Genomic DNA, 24,391 nt, shown 5'->3' with positions numbered 1-24,391 from the left:
CACTTGAACCTAGGAGGTGGAAGCTGCAGTGAGCCAAGGTCGCGCCACTGCACTCCAGACTGGGTAACAGAGCGAGACGCTGTCTCAAAAAAAAAAAAAAAAAAAAAAAAAAGACTGTGTTCACATTCTGCTTCTAGCCACCCAGACAGAAATAGAACAGAAATGTGCCCTCCACCCCAAAGCTGAGAAGGCCTGCTGGGGAGAAAGGAATGAGGGCAGCTGTCTTGGACTCAGCCAAAGAAGGCCCCAAAGAGATGTCCCTTTCACTTGTTCGGTACTTGTTGATTCTGTCCCCAGCCCCACATTGGGCAGTGCTGGGGATGTGGAAGTGATCTAGGCAGCCCAGCCTTATTATCACAAGGCTCACAGTCCCATGCAGGAGTCCCAGTGAGGCCCCAGAGTGGGCTGGGATGGGGAAGTCCAGCAGGTGTGACAACCCAGAGAGGGTGCTTAACCAAGTCTGAGTGCTCTGGGGTCAGGCAGGGCTTCCAGGAGAAGGCAGGATTTGAGCCTAGGGCTGCAAGAGTCCACAGCCATAGAGCCTGAGTCTGAATCTCTCATGCAATGTGGCCTTGGGTAAATGACCTTCCCTCTCTATGTCTCAGTTTCCTCATATGTCAAATGAGAATAACAGTTCCTGCTTCAGAGGGTTTCTGGTAGGTTTCCATGAGTCAGCCTAGCTTAGTACCCTGCACTTAGCTCAATCAACATTAACTAATGTTATTTTGAAATGGGGCTGCCTGATAAACTGGTGATAGGCAAACATCCCCAAGGACAATTACTAATCTTTCACCGGTTTCAAGTCAAGGACTGCACAACCTTAGAGGTAGCCAGCAGGGTCCCAGGCCAATTCCACCCATATCTACCTTTTTCATAGGGGAAAGTGAAGCCCAGAGACCTCAGGGACCAGCCTGTGGTCACAGAGTGTGAGCCCAAGGAAGGGCCAAGCCTGGAGCCCAAACTCCACACTGTCTCAGCAAGGAGCGGACTGGAGGAAAGGTCCTTCAGTGCCAGTCAAGCAGCCATGGGGCCAGAAACCAAGAGCTGCCCCCACCTGTGGGATGTCAAGCTCAGCAAAGTGCTCATAGCAGCCATCTGAGTTCTCGCCGCTAGTCCAGTCGCCATACACAAGATCGTGCTGCTCCCAGAAGAGTGCCGACGTGGCGTTGAAGTCTGTAAAGTGCTCGTGCTCTGAGATGTACACATGCAGGTTCTGTTGGGACAGAAGGCGACAGAGCTCAGGCCCGCTCTTGAGAGCCTTTGCAGGCTGGCTAAAGAGTAGATGAAGAGCTATGGCAGCGGTCAGCACACGTAGAGGAACAGTAATTACAGAGGGCAGGGGAGAGGAGAGAGGAAGAGCAGCAGAGAGAACATATTTTCTCTTTTCTCATACCACCATGTCTGTCCTGGTCTGAGCCTGTGAAGTCAACGAACAAAGAACACTTGGAGACTGGCCAGTCTGCCAATTAGAATTTAGGGGTAGGAAGGGGCAGAAGCTCCCTGAATGATCTCCTGCCCTAGTGGCTGCTGGGCCTTCCTGGTCAGAGCTCTGCAGGCTATGGACAAAGCAGTCCAGAGCTACAAAAGCACTGTCAGCCGCCGGGCGTGGTGGTCCACGCCTGTAATCCCAGCATGTTTGGAGGCTGAGGCAGGTAGATCACTTAAGGTCAGGAGTTCGAGACCAGCCTGCCTAAAAAGGTGAAACCCCATCTCTACTAAAAATACAAAAAATTAGTGGTGGCACATGTCTGTAATCCCAGCTACTCAGGAGGCTGAGATAGGAGGATCACTGGAGCCCGGGAGGAGGAGGTTGCAGTGAGCTAAGATTATGCTACCGCACTCTAGCCTGGGTGACAGAATGAGACTCCATCTAAAAAAAAAAAAAACACAACAAAACCATTGTGACCCAACAAGAACTTCCTCCTTTCTCAAGCCCCCATGGCCATGTTTGCTCAGAAAAGCCTAGACTGACAGGTCTAAACACTTTTGCTCTGGACGCTCCTGAAGCCCTGCCCTGCCCATGCCCAAGCCCACTGTGGAAGTGCAGGTCTCCTCTCCTTCTGTGCCTACCTCCCACCAGCCTCTGCTGGCTCCCTGCCCTCCCCACCTCTCACACTACCTCCCTTGTACATATCCCGCTGCAACCTTAGAAGGCTGAATATATTTTGAAATATAACATCCAAAGACCCTGGTTAGATATTTTAACCAAATGAATTTGCTTTTTCTTTTGGGTGACACAGGCTTCACGTGCTGGGGATGGACCCAGGTGACACAGGTCTCATGTACTGGGGATGGGCCTAGAGTTCCTCAACCCTGGACCTGTTTTCCTAGACCTGCCAGTGGGCAGGGACCTGGTCTGTCCCGACTGCTGACATCACTCTTTCACATTCCACCCCTCCTTGCCCCATCATCTCCAAGTCTGCCCTACCGCCGGCAGTTACCATTAAAGTGTCTTTGGGGAACAGGTTGCGGCTGGCGACGCGTGGGGCTCCTCCGGGGCCCGTCTGGTCCTGAGGGGCCGGCCCTCGGCGGAACCAGCTGCTGATGGCCCAGATGATGAAGATCCTGAGGAGAGAAGCAGCAAGGTGGTGAGTCCCCAAGCCTTGGCTCTCCGCAACAGACCCGCCTGACTTCCTTCTGACTTGGCACATGCTGGCACCTGACCTGGGGCTAGTGACCAAGTCAGGGAGGCTCTGAGAAGGTAGTCACAGGGCTGGCAAGAAGACAAGATGTCCCCAAAGACCACATCTGGGGAGGAAGCCCACATGCCACCGTTTGCCAGTGCAGGGGGGGCTGGCACTGCCCTGGTCTGCATGCAGACCCTTGACTCTAAGTCCTCCAGGAGCTCCTGGTGACCACAGGGCTGCAGGGGCTGACTCTTGAAACCTCAGTCTGGGAAACCTGCCATCCAGCCCCTTGGGACCCCCCAGAGAGGATACTAAGACTCTGGAACCCCTTCAGTGTGCAGATGGGTGAATTAAAAGAAAAACGAAATAAAGAAAACATAATAATAAACATGACATTTCTGAAAGAAAGAATCTGGAATCCCAGCACTTCAAAAGCATAGAACTGGGGATGGTTAATGGCTACAAAAAATAGAATGAACGAGATCTAGTATTTGGTAGCAAAACAGGGCAACTATAGTCAATAGTAATTTAATTACACATTTTAAAATAACTTAAAAAGTATAGAGGCTGGGCATGGTGGCTCACGCCTGTAATCCCAGCATTTTGGGAGGCCAAAGCAGGCAAATTGCGAGGTCAGAGATCGAGATCATCATGGCCAACATAGTGAAATCCCGTCTCTACTAAAAATACAAAAATTAGCTGGTCCTGGTGGCATGCGCCCGTAGTCCCAGCTACTTGGGAGGCTGAGGCAGGAGAATCACTTGAACCTGGGAGGCAGAGGTTGCAATGAGCCCGAAGGCACAGAAGCTTAGAAAGAGCAACATTTCTGAACTTCAGCGGAATTTCTGGAGAAGCAGATAGTAAGCGATAGGTTAGTTCCAATTTTAGTAACAGTGGGCTAAATTATTCAGACCAACCCTCTCATTGGAAAGAATTGAAAAAGCTTGAAAAAATTAATACACTACGAAGACATCAATGTATTTTATATTTATAATTATACATATTGATAGGATGAGAATATATGCTGCTCACGTATTCTCATATTTGTTCTCATGCATATAATTTTTATCAAGTTTACATATGAATACATACAAATAGCTCTGAAGAATGGGCAAGACTGTAGGCTACCAAACCTTCAGGCAAAGACTGAAGGGAAAGTAGGAATCCTAAAGTAGTAAAGGATGGGCCGTGCGCGGTGGCTCACGCCTGTAATCCCAGCACTTTGGGAGGCAGAGGCGGGTGGATCACCTAAGGTCGGGAGTTCGAGACCAGCCTGGCCAACATGGTGAAACCCCGTCTCTACTAAGAATACAAAAATTAGCCAGGAGTGGTGGCAGGCGCCTGTAATCCCAGCTACTCAGGAGGTTGGGGCAGGAGAATCGCTTGAACCCAGGAGAGGGAGGCTGCAGTGAACCGAGATTGTACCATCGCACTCCAGCCTGAGCGACAAGAGCAAAAAGTCCGTCTCAAAAAAAAAAAGAAGTAAAGGATCCTGGATTTGCAGGTCTAGGAAAAAAAAATAATAAGTAAAGGAGCCCTATAAGCTTCTTCATGTGTCTGAGGACATCTGCTAGGTGTTTTGATAGGTGACAAAAATGCTGGTCTAGGCTGGGTGCGGTGGCTCGCACCTGTAACCCCAGCATGCTGGGAGGCAGAGGTAGGTGGATCGCTTGAGCCCAGGAGTTTAAGACCAGCCTGGGCAACATGGTTTCTACAAAAAATACAAAAATTAGCCAGGCATGGCAGCGCGCACCATGCCTATAGTCCCAGCTACTCAGGAGGCTGAGGTGGGAAAATCACCTGAGTCCAGGAGGTTGAGGCTACAGTGAACCATGATCGCGTCACTGCACTCTGGTCTGGGTGACAAAGCGAGACCCTGTCTCAAAAAAAAGAAATGCTAGCCCAGGGCACATATGACGTATGAGGTAACCAGAGACCTACCCTACAGGAAACTAAGACCCTGCAAGGTGCAAGGCTCCACCCCTAGGAAGGAGGGAACCAGGCGACCTACTCATTTCCAGGAGTTACACACCAGGTATGCAGGGCCAAGTATGCAAGGCCACTCGTGGGACAAGGAGTCACGCAGGGCAGCTCAAGACCTGAACCTGGTGCAAGGAAACCTGGGACTTGGTAATGTCCCCAGGCAGAAGCAAAGGCAATCCTCTCTGTAGAAAAATATGCTCATCCTAGCCCTGAAATTCCTATAAATAACTTTTCAAGTATAATGATCAGGACACAGACAGAGATAAGCCAGGCACAAAAGCAAACAAGATATTATGAGTGAGAATCAGCACCAACAACAGATACCAAAAACAAAACGAGGCTGGGCGTAGTGGCTCACACCTATAATCCCAGCACTTTGGGAAGCCAACACTTGAGGTCAGGAGTTTGAGATCAGCCTGGCCAACATGGTGAAACCTCATCTCTACTAAAAATACAAAAATTAGCCGGGCGTGGTGGCAGGCACCTATAATCCCAGCTACTCAGGAGGCAGAGGCAGGGGAATCACTTGAACCTGGGAGGCGGAGGTCACAGTGAGCTGAGATCACGCCACTGGATGCCAGTCTGGGTGACAGAGTAAGACTCCATCTCAAAAAAAAAAAAAAAAAAAGTCCTTAAAGAGAAGGAATATTCCTTATTGATTTCTTCTTCCCTCCTGTTGCCTGGAGTGTGGATGTGATGGCTGGATCTTCAGCAGCTGTCTTGGGCTATGAGGATAAAGGGAAAAACCTAGCAATGGTGGAACAAACAGCAAGAAGGAGTCTGGGTCACTGAAGACTGCTGAATCCTAGTCTGCCTCCATCCAGACTGGTATATCAGAGAGAAATTAATCTCTACCGTGTTAATGGAGGTTTCTCAGCTGCATGCAGCCATGTGATTATTAAATGATTCAAGTACTTATTAATTACCGGTATGATAACCATATAGCAGAAGAGGTTACGAGCCCAGCTTACTGTGACCTCAGTGGTCAACTTCAGTGGTTGAAATGGAGATAATAACAGCTCCTACTCTCATAGGGTAGTTTGTAAGCATCACACGCATTAAATTACATATATACACATGTTTATATAGTGTGTATATATATCTGAAATACACACACACACACGTACCTCAGAATGGAACCTAGACATACCCAATACGTGATTTAGAAGTGTTAGCTATTACTGTTATTTTAATCATAGGAAAAAGGCATACAAAAAACTTTGGAGTGGAAAAACACTATGAGGGAATTCTACTGTGGGTGGGGTGCCTCCCTGCTGAGCCCTGATCGGGGCAGGATCAGGCACAGGGACTTGCCTCTGCCTATAGAAGCCACGAGGCCTTGGGGTCCAGGGTCTCAGGGGCCATGGCCCAGATGAGCCATCTGCTACCTCCCTATGAAGTCCCTGATACGCATGGCTGGGGAAGGCCTGGACCTGGCAATCTCTGGGGTACCAATGCCTCCAGCAGAGTCTCTCATTTTAGTAAACACACCTGGGGAGAGTGTGGAAGCAGTGATGCCTCCAAGCAGCTCTGCCCCTGGCTTAGTGTGTGGCCTGTGGGGGTCCTAACCCCTCTGGGCTTCTAGGTTCCCATGTACAAAACAAGGTCAGGCCTTTTTGGATTCCAAACCCCTAGTCACCTGAAGAACATCTGTGTGTATCCACACGCCCACAGTTCCGTGGACCCTCTCAGAGGGCTCATGGCCACAGCCCCTCATCCATGCGCCCAGGCCTGCAGGAGACTGGACCTTTCTAATGCTTCCTGATACACTTGAGTAAGCAAAGAAAACAGATATTAAATCCTCTCTCCCACCCAAATAGGTATTCCACATTCACAGGTTCAGAACATTTTTAAATATATGAAAAGACGTATAATCAAAACTCTCCCTCCCACCCCGTTCCTTTATATACCCAGTTCCTGCTCCACCTCCCACTCCAGGTAACCACATGTGCTCAAAACCACAAACACCACAGACACCACCCGACATCCAGAAAGGCTATTCCTGCATAATCAGCTTCAAGCTACAAGGAGTTCATGGGCCCCTGAAAACAAAGCCTGAATCCCATTTTAAGAACTGCAGCCAAGACGGTCTCTGAGCACCCACCCGAACTGATGTTTGATGCTGCCTCGTTCTAAGAAAGGAAATTAGCCTACAGTGTGACTTGTATTAAAAATGTCTCTCTGAAGGAAGCTCCCTATGCACTGACGTGGAAAGATTTCGAAGATATATTGTTAATGAAAAAAATCAAGGAGCAGAACAGTGTGTAAAACAGGCTATCGCTTATGTAAAAACGAAGGGAAAGATAAAAATAATTTTCATGCAGAGCAGCTTGCAGCATGCAAAAAAAAGAAGGTGATATATAAGAAAATCTGAAGTCTTTACGTGGCCATGGGGAGAGGAGATGAAGGGAAGACGATAAGGGACAGGGGCCCATGACAGAAGCTTAGGGCACATGGCAGAAATTTTTGAGGCACACATGTCAGTTTTGCAACTTATCAGAGTGGGGAGGTTTCTTTCCTGCACAGTTTCTCAGTGTCCTGTGTGATACTCTTGGAGGACACCAGGCAGGCGGTTCTGCTGTAGTCTAGAATGTGATCGGTGACTACATCAGGGATCATGAGTTGTGGTTTTTTTTTTTTTTTGAGATGGAGTTTCGCTCTTGTTGCCCAGGCTAGAATATAATGGCACGATCTCGGCTCACTGCAACCTCCACCTCCCGGGTTCAAGTGATTCTCCTGCCTAAGCCTCCTGAGTAGCTGGCATTACAAGCACAAGGCACCACGCCCAGTTAATTTTGTATTTTTAGCAGACACTGGTTTCTCCCTGTTGCTCAGGCTGGTCTGGAACTCCCAACCTCAGGTGATCCACGTGCCTTGGCCTCCCAAAGTTCTGGGATTACAGGCATGAGCCACTGCACCCGGCCTCATGAGCTATTTCTTTTAACTGTTTCACTATATATTTCCTAAGGTTTTTGTTTGTTTGAGACACAGTCTCACTCTGTTGCCCAGGCTGGAGTACAGTGGTATGATCATGGCTCATTGCAGCCTTGACCTCCTGGGCTCAAGTAATCCTCCCTCTTCGGCCTCCCTAATACCTGGGACTACAGGTGCGCACCATCACACCCAGCTAATTTTTTAGTTTTCTAAAGAGATGGGGTCTTGCTGTGTTGCTCAGGCTGATCCTAAGGTTTTTTTTTTTTCACGTTGAACAACAAAAGGAATCATGGCCGACATCGTCTGAGTGTGTGCCAGGTCCCGCACCTCTCAGTTGACACGAATTCTCTTGGAATCCTTTTGATGCACCCTGATTGTCAAGATTCCTGTCTGTGAAGTGGAAAGTGAGTCTCAAGAAGGGTGATCACCTGACCAGGCCACAGAGTTCAGAGGTGGCAGGGCTGATATGTTAGCAGGGCTGTGCTCTTACACGCTGTCTGACACTACCTGCCCCCCGTCTCCTAATTTTTCTCTATTTTAAACAACTCTTATCTGTGAGCATCTATATATAATCCCATTTAGGGTCAATTACAAAAGTGTGTGCTTATGGGATGGCCACCGATACATTACACTTTTTCTTCTTTCTTTTTTTGTTTTGAGATGGAGTCTCACTCTGTCACCCAGGCTGAAGTGCCTGGCTCACTGCACGCTCTGCCTCCCGGGTTCAAGTGATTCTCCTGCCTCAGCCTCCCCAGTGGCTGTGACTACAGCAGCCCGCCACCATGCCTGGCTAATTTTTTTTTTTCTTTTTCATAGAGATGGGGTTTCACTATGTTAGCCAGGATGGTCTCGATCTCCTAACCTGGTGATCCGCCCGCCTTGGCCTCCCAAAGTGCTGGGATTACAGGCGTGAGCCACAGCACTCAGCCCACATTACACTTTTTTATTGCTTTTTTCTTTTCACTCTTCTGTATTGTTTGAACTACTTAATTTGGTAAAGTAAACACACATTAATTATAAGGGAAACAAGTAATCAGATTTTATGGAAGAGATAAGTAGCTGCCCCCCCAAAACCACTCTCCTCTTCTTCCTCAGTAATAGAAGTCCTGCTTTCCAGCAGGGTGCTCAGTTTCCCAGATTAAAGACCACATTTCCCAGCCTCCTGTGCAGCTGGCCATGGCCACGTGAAGACATTCTAGCCAAGGGAATGATTGTTTTATTTTCTTTTTCTTTTTCTTGAGACACAGTCTAGCTCTGTCGCCAGGCCTGAGTGCAGTGGCGCAATCTCAGCTCACTGCAACTTCCATCTCCCAGGTTCAAGCAATTCTCCTGCCTCAGCCTCCCAAGTAGCTGGGACTACAGGCATGCGCCACCACACCCAGTTAATTTTTGTATTTTTAGTAGAGATGGGGTTTCACCACGTTGGCCAGGATGGTCTCGATCTCTTGACCTCGTGATCCACCTGCCTCAGCCTCCCAAAGTGCTGGGATTACAGGCGTGAGTCACTGCACCCGGCGGGATGATTGTTTTAAACATCTCTGCTGTGCAATTCCTTCTATCTGATAAGAAGGGGAGCTGACTGCCTAATTGCATGGTGTGGTCTCTTATTTTGCTAAAATACATCTCCAAAAAGAAAAAAAATAAAAGGAATATCTATTTTGCAGAGGAGTAAACAAAGGCTCAGAGCAAAGAAGGTGGCTGTCACCAGGTCTAGGCAGGAAGGATAGAACCCAGCGCCAAGCATATTTTCCCGCTACCACCCAGCATCTCCCCAGGGCCTCGGAGAGAAGCTGGGCTTTGAAAAAGCAGGCCCTGGGGTTCCACTGCCCAGGGGTTCCACTGCCCAGGAATAGCATGCGAACCCACAGGTAAAAGGGTCACCACCAGGCAGTCACAGAAGGACAAATGCTGATTCCACATACAGGAGCTAACTAGAGTAGTGAAAGAGAGACAGGAAATAGAAAGGTGGCTGCCAGGTGTTGCAAGGAGGAAGAAATGGGGACCTGGTGTCTGACGGGTATGGAATTTCAGTTTGGGAAGAGGAAATTCTCAAGATGGATAATGGTGATGGGGGCACAACAGTGGAGATGTACTTAATGTCACAGGACTATATACTTAAAAATGGTTAAAATGGGCCAAGCGCGGTGGCTCACGCCTGTAATCCCAGGACTTTAGGAGGCTGAGGCGGGTGGATCACCTGAGGTCAGGAGGTCAAGACCAGCCTGGCCAACATGGCAAAACCCCATCTCTACTAAAAATACAAAAATTAGCCAGGCATGGTGGTGGATGCCTGTAATCCCAGCTACTCAGGTGGCTGAGGCAGGAGAATCGCTTGAAACCAGGAGGCAGAGACTGCAGTGAGCCGAGACTACACTATTGCACTCCAGCCTAGGTGACAGAGTGAGATTGTCTCAAAAAAAAAAAAAAAGGTTAAAATGAAAACATAGGTTAAAATTGTAAAATTGATATTACGTGCAGATGTGGGCTGAAACATGTCTCCTGAAATTCGTATGTTGAAGTCTTAACCTTCAGCACCACCGTGACTGGATTTAGAGACAGGGTCCCCTAACTCTTTTTTGAGATAAGGTCTCACTCTGTTGCCCAGACTGGAGTACAGTGGTGTGATCTCAGCTCACTGCAGCTTCAACTTCCGAGGGTCAGGCCGGGCGCAGTGGCTCACGCCTGTAATCCCAGCACTTTGGGAGGCCAAGGTGGGTAGATCATGAGGTCAGGAGTTCGAGACCAGCCTGGTCAACATAGTGAAACCCCATTTCTACTAAAAAAAAAAAAAATTAGCCAGGCGCTGGGTGCAGTGGCTCACGCCTGTAATCCCAGCACTTTGGGAGGCCAAGGTGGGTAGATCATGAGGTCAGGAGTTCGAGACCAGCCTGGTCAACATAGTGAAACCCCATTTCTACTAAAAAAAAAAAAAATTAGCCAGGCGCTGGGTGCAGTGGCTCACGCCTGTAATCCCGACACTTTGGGAGGCCAAGGCGGGTGGATTGCCTGAGGTTGGGAGTTTGAGACCAGCCTGACCAACATGGAGAAATCCCATCTCTACTAAAAATACAGAAATAGCTGGGCATGGTGGCACATGCCTGTAATCCCAGCTGCTTGGGAGGCTGAGGCAGGAGAATCGCTTGAACCCAGGAGGCGGAGGTTGCAGTGAACTGAGATCACATCACTGCACTCCAGCCTGGGCAACAGAGCAAGACTCCATTACAAAAATAAAAATAAAAAATCTTCCAAGGCTCAAGTGATCCTCCTACCTCAGCCTCTCAAGTAGCTGAGACTACAGGTACGTGTCACCATACTTGGCCTTTTTTTTTTTTTTTGAGATGGAGTCTCGCTCTGTACCCAAGCTGGAGTGCAGTGGCGCATGCAACCTCTGCCTCCCGGGTTCAAATGATTCTCCTGCCTTAGCCTCCCGAGTAGCTGGGACTACAGGCACGTGCCACCACGCCCAGCTAAGTTTTGTATTTTTAGTAGAGACAGGTGTTACCATGTTGGCCAGGATGGTCTCTATCTCTTCACCTCATGATCTGCCCGCCTCGGCCTCCCAAAGTGCTGGGATTATAGGCGTGAGCCACCGCACTCGGCCAGATTTTTTTATTTTTGGTAGAGACAGGGTCTCGCTATGTTGCCCAGGCTAGTCTCAAACTCCTGGGCTCAAACGATCCTCCCATCCTGGCCTCCCAAAGTGCTGGGATTATGGGGGTGAGTCATTGTGCCTGGCCCAGATAGGGTCTTTTAAAAAGTAAGGTTCAGTGAGGTCATTATGGTGCGCACTAAGCCAGCATGACTAGTGTCCCCATAAGAGGAGGTTAGAACACAGACACACACAGAGGAAAGACCACATGAAGACACAGGGAGAAGATGGCCTTCTACAAGCCAAGGAGAGAAGCCACAGAAGAAACTGCCCCTGCCCACAGCTGGATCCTGGACTTCCAGCCTTCAGAACTGTAAGACAGTCAATTTCCACATTTCAGTTGTTTAAACTACTCAGTCTGTATTACTTGTTACAAGGGTCCTAGCAAACCACTTCAGTATTTTTTGTGTTTTTATTTTGTTACAAATCAGGTAGCCCCTACCAAACCAGAACAGGTTCAGGGAGACTCCCTACTTCAATATGTTTTACCAGAGTAAAACAAAGGTTTAGAAAATATTCTATCATACAAAAAAAAAAAGTATCTCTACCAATACAGTAATGATCACCATCCTCAGCTGATCAGCTGATTTTTCCTTTCGTCCTTACTTTTATTTGAATGTTTTCGGTGAACAAACCCAAGTCCCGTCTGCTCACCTGAACAGCACACCTTTGATGACCTGCCAGGCATTGGGTGCCGGCTGGGCCGGTGGGTTCTGAGGCTGGGTCTCTGCTGGCGAGTCCCTCCCGATGCTGCCATTGCTGGTCACCTGTGGGGGACAGAGGCCAGGGTAAGGAGGGAGAATGGACACGGGGGCTATCTTAGACACCATCACACATGAAGGCCAGACACAGGCTGGGCAAAGAGTGGCTGCTTATCAATAACTGGAGAATGAATCAGTGAAAGCACCTGGGAAGGTGGGGCCCTCTTGTTTTAGGAGGAAAACACTCCCAGAGCACCTCCTCTGCGCTGGGGACCCAGTGGTGACCTAGAGAGTCCTTTGCTGTCCTCCTGGGGTTCAACAGCCCGGTGGGGAGACAGACTCATCTCTAGACAGTGACTGTCCAGAACGGGGCTGGAATGCAGGAGCCCCGAGAGGTACCTGGTCCAGCCTAGAAGTCGGGGCAACTTCCTGGAGGAGAGGGCATTGGAGCTGTGACTTAAAACATAGCAAGCTGGTGGCGCAAAGGAGGAAGTGAGAGAAGCAGCAGGTGCAGAAATAGAAGATTAGAGACACAGTCTGATCCTGATGACTGTCCACTGCTCCCTGGGGCTGGAGCCAGGATGCAAGGAGGTGGCTATTGGGGACAACAACAGAAGGAGTCTCATGGCAGGTGCCAGATTCTTCAAGGCTGGGGCTTAGCTGAAAGGGCCTTCCCTGGGCAAACCATTCCTGAGACCCCCTCTGTGCCCAGCCCTGCCCTCCAAGGGCCCCTGGTCCAGCAGGTGAGACAGACACAGAAAAACACAATCAGACTATCAGCCGCTACCATAAGCCACGGCCACAGGACATGTCTGTGACAGCACACAGCACACTAACCCTGAGGCCAAAACTATGACCAGCTCCATCTGGCTGCTGAGCAAAGGGAGGCTCAGAGAGGTGAAGCCACTTGTCTGGTCACTCAGGAAGGACAACCGCAGAAGCAGAATGACAGAAGGGAAGGGGGGCGGGCGAGGGAGCCAGGCACGGCTTCCCAGAGGAGGGCTCTTCCCTCAGACACAGAGGGTCACAATCAGAGACTCTCAGAATGCCAGGTTTGGAAGGGGACGTCCTGCTCACCCTTCGTGCACCCTGCTAGCTCCCCAGTCCTGTTCTCATTCACCCCTCCTCCCAGCTGTCCCCTCAGCCGTCAGCCTTCAAGAGGCAGGACCAGGGCTGCCATGGTCATGGTCAGCTCGGGAGCAGCAGCGGCACAGAGTAGGGGTGTGATACACACCTGTGTAGCCACTGCTGCCTGAAGGGCTCACCCTGGACACTCAGGTCACCCAAACCCACTTCCCTCTGAGGCTCCAGTGTCTGGCCTTCCCCTCCACAGCCCCCAGTCCACTCCTCTGCAATGTTTTCTCCATTCACCTCACCCACCAGATAGCAAATGCCCCAGGAGCATGGTCAGAGGGGCCACATTTGTTAAATGTGTCACTTGTCACCTCCTGTCCCCTTCACCAGCAAGAGCTCTGTCCTGTAATCTCCCAAAGTACAGGACAGCACTGTAGGGGCTCCAGGGTCAAACGGGCCTCAGCTATTGTCCTGGTCCCACCGTTTTTGCTGTGACACTTTGGGAACATCACTTCACCTCTCTGACCTGTGGACCAGATTGTGAAAATTCTGGTACATTTAAGACAGAAATGTGGGCCCTGCTTGCCCAGAGCTGAGGATCTAGAGGGAAACACACTAGAACGGTAAACAGGATAATTAAAAATGGTACATGAGGCCGGGCGCGGTGGCTCAAGCCTGTAATCCCAGCACTTTGGGAGGCCGAGACGGTCGGATCACGAGGTCAGGAGATTGAGACCATTCTGGCTAACATGGTGAAAACCCGTCTCTACTAAAAAATACAAAAAACTAGCCGGGCGAGGTGGCGGGCGCCTGTAGTCCCAGCTACTCAGGACGCTGAGGCAGGAGAATGGTGTGAACCCGGGAGGCGGAGCTTGCAGTGAGCTGAGATTGCGTCACTGCACTCCAGCCTGGGTGACAGAGCGAGACTCCGTCTAAAAAAAAAAAAAAAAGGTACATGGAAAACAAGCAGGGGGTAGTGACAGCAACTGAGTTGGGGACAGGGATCCACTTTGGAGTGGGTAGTCAGAGAGGCCTCCCTGAGGCGCTCCCTTTGGCGTCTGGGTCATTGGGTGAGACCCTTGGGCTGAGACAGAGGAAGCCACATTCTGATGAGATCTATGGAGTGGGGGTCGGCTGGGGAAGCTAAATCAGACAGGCACAAGGCCTCTCCTCACCGCCAGCCTAGCTCCTGGGAAATTTAGGGGCCCAAGTATGGGTTTCAACGGGTCTGAGCTGATTTGGGGTCAGGAATGGACATTTGATGCCAGGCCAGGATTTGAAGCTACGTCTGGCTGACTCCCAGGTCTCTTCTCTTACCTGTTAGTGATGGGCAGTCTGGCTGGGAACCTTCCCACGGAAGGGCAAGTTAAAACCACCATGAGATGTCACTTCACACCTATTAGGATGGCTATCAGCAGAGAGACAGACAATCACAAGTGCTGGCGGGGATGTGGAAAAACAGGAACCCTCATACACTGCTACGGGGAAAGGAAAAGTGCAGCCACTTCGGAAAATATGGCAGTTATTTAACGAGTCATATGTGCACCTACTACACAATCCAGCAAACCCATCCTGAATGGCTACCCAGGAGGCTGAAAATGTGCAGCCAGGCTGGGTGCAGTGGCTCACGCCTATAATCCCAGCACTTCAGGAGGCCAAGGCAGGAACACTGCTTGAGCCCTGGAGTTCAAGACCAACCTGGGCAACACAGCAAAACCTCATCTCTATAAAAAATACCAAAATTAGCCAGGTGTGGTGGTGCATGCCTGTGGTCCCAGCTACTCAGGAGGCTGGGGCGGGAAGATCAATTGAGCCTTGGAGGACGAGGCTACAGTGAGCCAGGATCGCACCACTGCACTGCAGCCTAGGCGACAGAGCATGACTCTGCCTCAAAAACAAACAATGGCCAGGTGTGGTGGCTCATGCCTATAATCCTAGCACTTTGGGAGGCCAAGGCAGGAGGATCCCTTGAGCCCAGGAGTTGGAGACCAGCCTGGGCAACACAGGGAGACCCTGTCTCTCTTTACTAAAAAAAAAAAGAAAAGAAATACTGCCACAGAAAAGCTTGTACATGAACGTTCATAGCAGCATTATTGGCAATAGCCAAAAACTATAAACAACCCAAATATCCTTCGAGGTATGAAAGAATAAACTGTGTCACGTCTGTGGACTGCTACTCAGCAGTGAAAAGGAACAAGTGAGAGCATGTACTTTAGGATTTCCCCAAAGGCCAAATTTCCCTGATCCTAGGTTGTAAAAAATAAAATAAAAGGAACAACTGCAGATCTGTGTAACAACATGAACCTCAAACCCATTACGCCCAATGAAAGAAGCTGGACACAAAAGACTGGATGTTGTTTAGGTCCTTGTTTAAGAAATTTGTAGAAAATTACAGAGATAACACCTCTGTGGCTGCCTAGGGCTGGGAGCAGCAGAGACTGCAAAAGGGAACTTTTTGAGGAGACAGAAGCTTTCTCAGACCAGACTGTGGTGATGGCTGCACCACACAACTGCATAAATGGACCAGGAGTCAATGAACTCTACCCTGACAACAGGTTAACTAACGTTATACCATCTAAATTATACTACAAGGCAGGGCATGGTGGCTTATGCCTGAAATCCCAGCACTTTGGGAGGCTGAGGCAGGCAGATTGCCTGAGGTCAGGAGTTTAAGACCAGCCTGGCCAACCTGGTGAAACCCTGTCTCTACTAAAAATACAAAAATTAGCTGGGTGTGGTGGCAGATGCTTATAATCCCAGCTACTTGGGAGGCTGAGGTAGGAGAATTGCCTGAACCCAGGAGACAGGTTGCAGTGAGCTGAGATTGTGGTGACAGAGTTTTCAGCTCCTATTTCTCTGAGTAAAGGCCAAGTCCTCCCCAAGGCCTCCAAAGCTTGGCATAATCTGCATCTGTCCCCAGCCACTCCTCTCCCCTCACCCGCTCCAATCTCCTTGACATTCCTTCATCACACTAGGCACCTCCCACCTCAGGGCCTTCGCACTGGCTGTTCCTTTGCCTGAAAGGCTTTTCCCTCGTATCTTTGGGACTCCCTCTCTCACTTCCTTCAGGTCTTTGTTCAAGCATCACCTCCTCAGAGAGGCCTTCCTAGACTACCCTATTTAATTGTAACTCTTCTACCCACCCCTCACTTCCTATTCCCATCCCAGCTTTATTTCTGTCCATGGCACATAGAGTCATCTGAACTGCTGTTTTTCTTATTTATCTTGTTCACTGTGTGTCCCTGTCTGTGCTTCCCCTACAAATTCAGCTCCAACTAGAACACAAGGATAAGGGCCTTCAAGAGGGCAGCACCTATTTTGTTCACAGCTGTATCCCCAGCATCAGCACAAGGCCTAGCATGTAATAGACTCAATTTGTATTCGCTGAAGGAATGAATAGCAAAGCTGAGTTCCTGGCTATAGGAGCATGCTGGCTAAAACAGGAGACTGGGCCGAGGGTCTGCCTGCTGTGCACTAGGCCCTGGGCATGGGAGAAGGGTGGCAGTGGCTGTGGACACATCAGTGACTAAGACACAGTTAGTTCCTGCTCTTGGATCTGCACATCGACGCACACACACAATGCCCAGCAACATCTGCTAAGGGGCCCAAGAAGCAGCTAAGACCACCAGGGCTAGGCAAGAGCGGGAGGAAGCTACATTTTACAGCATGTCTTCACTGATTACCTGAATCCACCACTGCGCATCAGGGAATTTCACCTCAGCCCAGCCTCTGTTTCAAGATCCACTCATTCTACAAACACTGAGCACCTCCTCTGTGCCCAACCCTGAGCTGAGTGGTGCTAAGGAAGTAGTGGTGATCAAGGCAGTCCCAGCTCTGCCCTCCTGGGGCTCCCAGTCCAGTGGAGGAGACCAGTCCCCAGACAGTGAAACCCAGCTGGTGCAGGCCTGGCACAGGGGATCCCAGACAGTCAAAGAGGGCTTTCTGCAGGAGGGAACATCTGAAATCTGCAGGACTAACACACATCAACTAACTAAAGAGGGGAGAGATCTGTGCGTAGACTGCGAGGAAAGAGACTGAGAGGCAATAAAAGAGGTTTGAAATAAAGTAGGTTTCAGAGCAGTGGATCCCCTTTAGCGCAGTGGTTCTCATGCAGGGATGACTTTGCCCTCCTGCTCCTGGAACATTTAGCAATGTCTGGAGACATTTACGGTTGTCACAACTGGGGAGGGGCATGGATGCTACTGAGCTACTGACATCTAGTGTGTAGAGGCCAGGGATGCTGCTAAACTTCCTAAAATGTGCAGGGCAGTCCCCCAAACAAAGCATTATCCAATTCAAAATGTTGACAGTGCCGAGCTCGAGAAATCCTAGTCTAGTCTGAAGAAAAGAGTCGGATCATGCAAGGCTGTGATTTATAAAAGAATTTGTACTTTGTCCTAAAGGCAAAGGGGTAAGTCTTGATTGTTTTTAAGCAGAGTTGGTACAAGAGAAGATCAGAGTGCCATCTGGAAGCTCAGGGCAATCAGAACAACCTGGGCCCTGGTCTCTCAATCCACCACCAACCCAATAATCAACAGAAACCCAGAGGGGAAACGACCTCCTTTCAGCAAGACTAGAAAACCCCTGAAGACAGGAACTGAGCCTTCATTCCAGCACTAACTCAACACACATTTCCTGAGCTGTCCCTGAGGCCAGGCCCTGGCTGAGAATGCTGAATAGATTCAGAACAGATATAGTGGGCTCTATCACACTAACTTCATCCAGGTGTCCTGCCCAGGTAATACCACTTGCTCCTTCTCTGGGCTCCCCCAGTCCCTGGACACAGACTTCTGTCACCAACCTAATCATTCAGGATTATAACTGTTTGTTTACATGTCAGTCTCCTCTCCCCGTCCCATGACAGCAGGGATATGGCTGGCCCTCCTGTCCAACCTCTGCAGTTAACAGGGGAGAAATAAAGGCCTAAAGAGGGAAAGGAACTTGCCCAAGGTCATACAGAGAGTCAGCTTCATTCTCCCCTCTCAACCCGCACTCCTTTCCCCTGAGCTGCCTCCTACATGTCAGTGACATCCCAGTGGGTGGGTCGACAGCACCTTGATGTCTCCATCTATTCCCCAAATGCCTGAACGGTAGCTGCCTGAAATGGTATGCTCTGCAGTGTGTTAAAGCAGCAGTGGGTCAGAAGTCATCCGTACATGGACTAATTAACCCATAGGACTAGTTCATGTTAAAAGCACATCCATACTAGTCCCTGTGTCAGCAATGTCTTGTAACTTCTACATAAAGTTACAAACCTAACCGGGATGACCTTCTGGAAGCGCCTTAGTCTCACTGTTCCTTGGATTCCCGTCTGTAAAATGGGTCTGTCGGCCATGCCCTGCTTATCCTGACTTCCCCAGAACTAGAAAACTCTCAATTAATCACTGCGCACACCTCCAGCACTACAACGAAACCCGAACGCCAGATCACTCTAGAAACGGCCTCAGAGCCTGGAATCGCGGAGTCGAGAAGCCAGCGCGCCAAGGCACAAGCCTGCGCCCCTCCGAGCCACTGTCTCCCCGGCTCGAGCGATAAGGCTGGTGGCAGCCCGGCGCGAGCGCGCAGGAGACCCGACACGCAACAGGGCCCCGTACGCGGCACCGTCCGGCCTCCCGGGCGGTCCGGCCCTCCCTGGGCCGGGTATTCAAGGTCCCTCTGGTATACACATCTAGATGTGTATAAGAGACAGGTCTTGTAACTTCTACATAAAGTTACAAACCTAACCGGGATGACCTTCTGGAAGCGCCTTAGTCTCACTGTTCCTTGGATTCCCGTCTGTAAAATGGGTCTGTCGGCCATGCCCTGCTTATCCTGACTTCCCCAGAACTAGAAAACTCTCAATTAATCACTGCGCACACCTCCAGCACTACAACGAAACCCGAACGCCAGATCACTCTAGAAACGGCCTCAGAGCCTGGAATCGCGGAGTCGAGAAGCCAGCGCGCCAAGGCACAAGCCTGCGCCCCTCCGAGCCACTGTCTCCCCGGCTCGAGCGATAAGGCTGGTGGCAGCCCGGCGCGAGCGCGCAGGAGACCCGACACGCAACAGGGCCCCGTACGCGGCACCGTCCGGCCTCCCGGACGGTCCGGCCCTCCCTGGGCCGGGTATTCAAGGTCCCTCTGGGCAAGGGGCCCCCAGTGCACTGGATTCCACGACAAAGAGCAGGACACGCCCCGTGGGAGGCCCCCCGACTGGGGAAGAACCCCCTCAGTCCCCTCTCGGCCTCCGTACCTGACCGGAGCCGCCTCCCCCGGCCGCCACCACGGCGCTGCGGGCCCCGTCCGCCTCCTGCGCCGCCGCCATCTTCCCGCTCCGGGTCCCCGCCCCCGCCGCCAGCCCCGCCCCGTCCCCGACGGCGCAGCGTAATCGCGCGAGATTTCATGCTTTCTAGCCCCGCCGGGCCACCGTATCCGGCAAGAGTGCCGCAGCCACGCCTCTCAGAAAGGCCGCTTTCGGCTGTGAAAGGACCAACCTGGCCACCGTATTTCTTTCCCGCAGGCTGTTTCCACCTAATAGAAACACTGTATGTTCCGAACTCCAGGACTTTCTCTGCCAGCATGCACCTCCCATAAGTTGTCTCTTCCGCCCCTTCACATTAACCCACGTTTTCGGTTATATGAACCTTTCAGGCCATCCTGTCCGCTTCTCCCTGCCGATTCTTTTCGTCCTTTTCGTTCCATGTTTCTTGAGCTTTACCGGCCACAGTACGGCTTCGAACCACGCCCCTCTTTCGTCAGAGAAACCTTTCTGGCCACCGTATTCGGAGTCGAAGAGCAAGCCTTTTGCCCAGCACCCTTGTCTTCTGACCCCTCTTCCTAACACAACTCTTTCGTCCAAGTCTCCTGAGCTCATAGCCTTTCTGTGTATTTAGAGTTCCAATTCCAGGGGTCTTACGGCCAACACACCTGCGATGAGACCCTATGATACACCCCGAAGCCTTCGGTCGGCCCTGCCTAGCACGCATGCGCGTTCCCTTAGTGGTCCAAACCTCGCATCCCTGGACTAGGCTTCACAGGCTCTGAGAATTCCACAGTTTTTCATTAGCTGTGTGTCTTCGTACAGCTCTAAACCCGGCCATGTGCTGGAAGATCCCTGGCTTGGAGAGGGTGTTACGGAGGCCCAGAGAGGACAAGACTCTAGGAGGCCGTTAACTCTTCGCACGTGAAATTGGGTGGACGTCTGGCCAGGGTTCAAATCCTTGTGGTGCTACTGACCGGATAAGAGATCCTGGACAAGTGACGTCTCTCTCTCTCACTCTCTCTCTTTTTTTTTTTTAGATGAAGTCTCACTCTGTCCGCCAGGCTGGAGTGCAATGGCGCGATCTCGGCTCACCGCAACCTCGGCCTCCCGGGTTCAAGTGATTCTCCTGCCTCAGCCTCCCAAGTAGCTGGGATCACAGGAGCGCGCCACCACGCCTGGCTAATTTTTTTTTTTTTTTTGTAAGTAGAGACGGAGTTTCACCGTGTTGGCCAGGCTGGTGACAAGTGACATCTCTGAGCCTCAGTTTCTCTCCTTTTATAAACTAGGGATTATAATCGTACTCATTATTCGTCTTCCCGTTTTGCCCCCCTGTGTTATTGGGAAGACGTAGTTAGATCGCGAATGTAAAACATCAGGCCCTGGGCCTCATGCTTAAGTGGTCAATATTCGGGGCGCTGTGATTATGAACTTTATATATTACCTGGAAAGAGAGTAAGCTTTGCATTGGGATAGTCTAAATGTTTAATTATCATTTTATTATCGGTTTCCTCCACTTTCCTCTAGGTCTCAGCTCTGTAATACTAGCTCTCGCTCTAGGAAGCTCTCTCTGGGTTGCTTTCCCATCCTCCCTTGCCTCCTCAGCTCCTCCACCCCACCCCTGCTCACTTTGTGTCATCACTGTCAGGGATGGGTGTGTCTCCCCAACTGGGCGGGCTGACCCTGGACTGTTGTGGTCACTGCTATATCTCCAGCACTGCCCTGGGGATTATTGCTGAAAGAAAGTATGAGGCTCTCTAAGTGCAGAAGGTGAGTGACTTACCTCTCTGAGGGCTAACACAGGGCAAGAAGGAACCTTAGAAAACTTCATACCTCAGCCGGGCGCGGTGGCTCACGCCTGTAATCCCAGCACTTTGGGAGGCCAAGGCAGGCAGATCACCTGAGGTCGGGAGTTTGAGACCAGCCTGGCCAACATGGTGAAACCCCGTCTCTACTAAAAGTACAAAATTAGCTGAGTGTGGTGGCACATGCCTATAATCCCAGCTACTCGGGAGGTTGAGGCAGGAGAATCGCTTGAACCGGGAGGCAGAGGTTGCAGTGAGCCGAGATCATGCCATTGCACTCCCAGCCTGGGCAACAAGAGGGAAACTGTCTCAAAAAAAAAAAAAAAAAGTACAAAATTACTTGTACAAATTTAGGTAGAGGACCATGGAAAGCCCAGGCAAGTGAGGGGCCTTTTTTTTTTTTTGACAGAGTCTTGCCCCAGGTTGGAGTGCGGTGGCGCCATCTCGGCTCACTGCAAGCTCCGACTCCCAGGTTCACACCATTCTCCGGCCTCAGCCTCCTGAGTAGCTGGGACTACAGGCGCCGGCCACCACACCAGGCTAATTTTTTTTTTTTTTTTTTTTTTAGTAGAGACGGGGTTTCATTGTGTTAGCCAGGATGGTCTCGATCTCCTGACTTCGTGATCTGCCTGCCTCGGCCTCCCAAAGTGCTGGGATGACAGGTGTGAGCCACTGGGCCTGGCCAAGTGAGGGGCTTTGAAACTTTCACCAGCCTCACTGCAACCCCAACTGTGCTCTAGGCTGTAAATACAAACTGCCCCAATGTGCCCTCCAAGTCTCATACACTGCAAGGGCCAATGTGCTGGAGCATGACGAGGTCTCAGCTTCTGATGAAAAGTGTGATCTTGGACAGGGCTCCTGTGGAGCCAGGTTCCCTGCAGAGCCTTCCTACGCTCTGTTGAGTGACCAAATAAATTCTGCCATTCTGTCCAGGCTTGGTGGCTCATGCCTGTAATCCTAGCACTCTGGGAGGCTGAGGCAGAAGGATCGCTTGAGCCTAGGAGTTTAAGACCAGCCTTGGCTACATAGCGAGATCCTAGCTCTACTAAAAATTTAAAAAATTAGGCGGTGTGGTGGTATCCATCTGTGGTCCAGCTACTCCAAGGCTGAGGTGGGAGGGATGCCGGAGCCCAGGAGTTCGTTCGAGGTTGCAATTAGCTGTGATCACACTACTGCACTCCATCCTGGGTGACAGAGTGAGAGCCTGTCTCTAAAAAAATTAAGAATCATAGTAAGTAAAAAATTCTGCCATTCCTACTGTAAGTCACATGATAGACCCACTGTTCTCTCCACTAGGGGGCGCAAAATACTGATCAAGAGCTGTGATTTCAGGTTCTAAGGGAGAAAGGGACTGGGGATCCAACCTTCTAGGTCCTGAGGAGAAGGGATTGGGGGGTCCCAGACTCCTGAGTCCTAGGGGAAGAAGAATCTAGGGGCCTGGACTCTGGGGGCCCTGAGGGGAATGGGGTTCTGAGAAAGGAAGGAGGAGTCTGAGGCCAGCACCAGTATTGGTTGGAAGCCGAACTGGTCCGGGCAGTGCTTTGGTTTGGCTCGAGTCCGTGGGAACCAAGTGGACAGAGCAGGGATTGTTACTCCAGGGTCTCCCCCTCCCCACCACCTCCTGCGCTTGGCAGCCTCCGTTCTTCCCAGGCCCCGGGGACTCGGGGGCATTGCCCACAGTCCCTCTCCAGGGCCCCTGTTTTTTACTGGACTCAGCTGCCCAGCCCCAGGACCTGGGAAAACTGCCCCAGGGGTGTTGAAAGCCTGGCTGGAGGTTAATGCCAAGCAGATTAGGAGAAACACAAGCCGTGGATCTCCAGAGACCAATAGCCCCACCCATGGGACTTGGGGAGCAGGACCACCCTGGACTCCCTCAGGATACAGGAATCTCGGCCCCCAGCCCCCTTCATTCATGGTCCCAGCAGTGGCCTCCTTCAGACCATGGAGCCTCTGCTTATTTGCACCTTCTGCCTTCTGTGCTTTTTACTTGCATTTTTTTTTAAATAATTTTTTCTTTTTTCTTTTTTTTTTTTTTTTTTTTTTTTTTTTTGAGACAGAGTCTCACTCTGCTGCCCAGGCTAGAGTGCAGTGGCCCGATCTCTGCCTCCTGGGTACAAGCAGTTCTCCTGCCTCAGCCTCCAGGTAACTGGGATTACAGGCGCAGGCCACCCTGGCTAATTTTTGTGTTTTTATTAGAGAAATTTTTGTGTTTTATTTTTGTGTTTTCACCATGTTGGCCAGGCTGGTCTTGAACTCCTCACCTCAGATGATCTGCCCATCTTGGCCAAGCAAAGCTCTGGGATCACAGGCGTGAGCCACCATGCCAGCCCTAGAGGTCTGTCGTCTTGGGTTCCGCCCAATGCAGCACTGACTTGAGCACCATTCTCCCCTCTGCCATGGGACCTTTATACCTGATTGCAGTGGCACATTTAAAGTGTCAGCCCAGGCCTGGTGCAGTGGTTCACACCGGTAATCCCAGCACTTTGGGAGGGCAAGGTGGGCAGATCGCTTGAGCCTGGGAATCGGAGACTAGCCTAGGCAACATGGCAAAACCCCGTCTCTACTAAAAATACAAAAAATTAGCCAGGTGTGGCAGTAGGCATCTCTAGTCCCAACTACTTGGGAGGCTGGGATGGGAGGATCTCTTGAGCCCAAGAGGTCAAGCCTAGAGTACGCCAAGATCTCACCCCTGCGCTTCAGCCTGGGCGACAGAGCAAGACCTTATCTCAAAACAAAATAAATAAAATAAAAAATGTGTTAGTCCAGCAACTGTGAGGCAGGAAAATAGGGTCTGGAGCAGGGAACATGAGGCCAATTCACTTCAGCCATATCCTTTCTGGTAGGCAGTAAATGACTTTGTAACTTTTCTTCATCCTCTTCATTTACATAGGGTGCACCGGAAGTAACCAGTGGAAGGGGAATCCTCTAGGGAGGGAGTTTAAACTCCCAAAAATTCTGTAACAGGACTTTTGAACCCATATGCTTGGGCCCGCTCCCACACTGTGGAGTGTACGTTCATTTTCAATAAATCCCTTCATTTCTTCCTTGCTTTGTTTGTCTGTTTTGTTCAGTTCTTTGTTCAAGACGCCAAGAACCTGGACACCATCCACCGTTAACAACTGGAGACTGTCAGAGGCCACTGTGGACTAGCTGTGTCTATGATTTGTCATTTTACAAATGACAAAGCCGGATTTTGGCCTGGCGCGGTGGCTCATGCCTGTCACCCCAGTACTTTGGGAGGCCGAGGCAGGTGGATCACTTGAGGTCAGGAGTTTGAGACCAGCCTAGCCATCATGGCAAAACCCTGTGTCTACTAAAAATACAAACATTAACCGTGCACAGTGGCACATGCCTGTAATCCCAACTACTCCAGAGGCTGAG

The 24,391-nt window shown here is 50.6% G+C and overlaps 1 protein-coding gene across 3 annotated transcripts in view; it reads right to left on the bottom strand.

Moving 5' to 3' along the window:
* Positions 1-20,073, bottom strand: part of CLPTM1 (cleft lip and palate associated transmembrane protein 1) — a 39,615-nt gene extending 19,542 nt beyond the window's left edge. Inside the window, exons 1-4 of one of the 3 annotated variants that reach the window (XM_011975076.1) lie at positions 19,957-20,073; positions 11,848-11,960; positions 2,442-2,565; positions 1,055-1,213 (exon numbers count right to left, since the gene is read on the bottom strand). In XM_011975076.1, the coding sequence (XP_011830466.1) occupies positions 1,055-1,213; positions 2,442-2,444 (162 nt within the window). In that variant the 5' untranslated portion in view covers positions 2,445-2,565; positions 11,848-11,960; positions 19,957-20,073. Of the gene's footprint in view, positions 1-1,054; positions 1,214-2,441; positions 2,566-11,847; positions 11,961-19,199; positions 19,443-19,572; positions 19,603-19,956 lie in introns of those variants that run through there. The other 2 variants (XM_011975075.1, XM_011975074.1) reach the window with 2 other exon arrangements.
* Positions 20,074-24,391: the final 4,318 nt, after the last annotated feature.

The sequence above is a fragment of the Mandrillus leucophaeus genome, unplaced genomic scaffold, assembly GCF_000951045.1.
Source record: "Mandrillus leucophaeus isolate KB7577 unplaced genomic scaffold, Mleu.le_1.0 Scaffold151, whole genome shotgun sequence".
NCBI classification, from domain to species: Eukaryota; Metazoa; Chordata; class Mammalia; order Primates; family Cercopithecidae; genus Mandrillus; species Mandrillus leucophaeus.
This window is presented reverse-complemented; position numbering and strand designations above follow the sequence as displayed.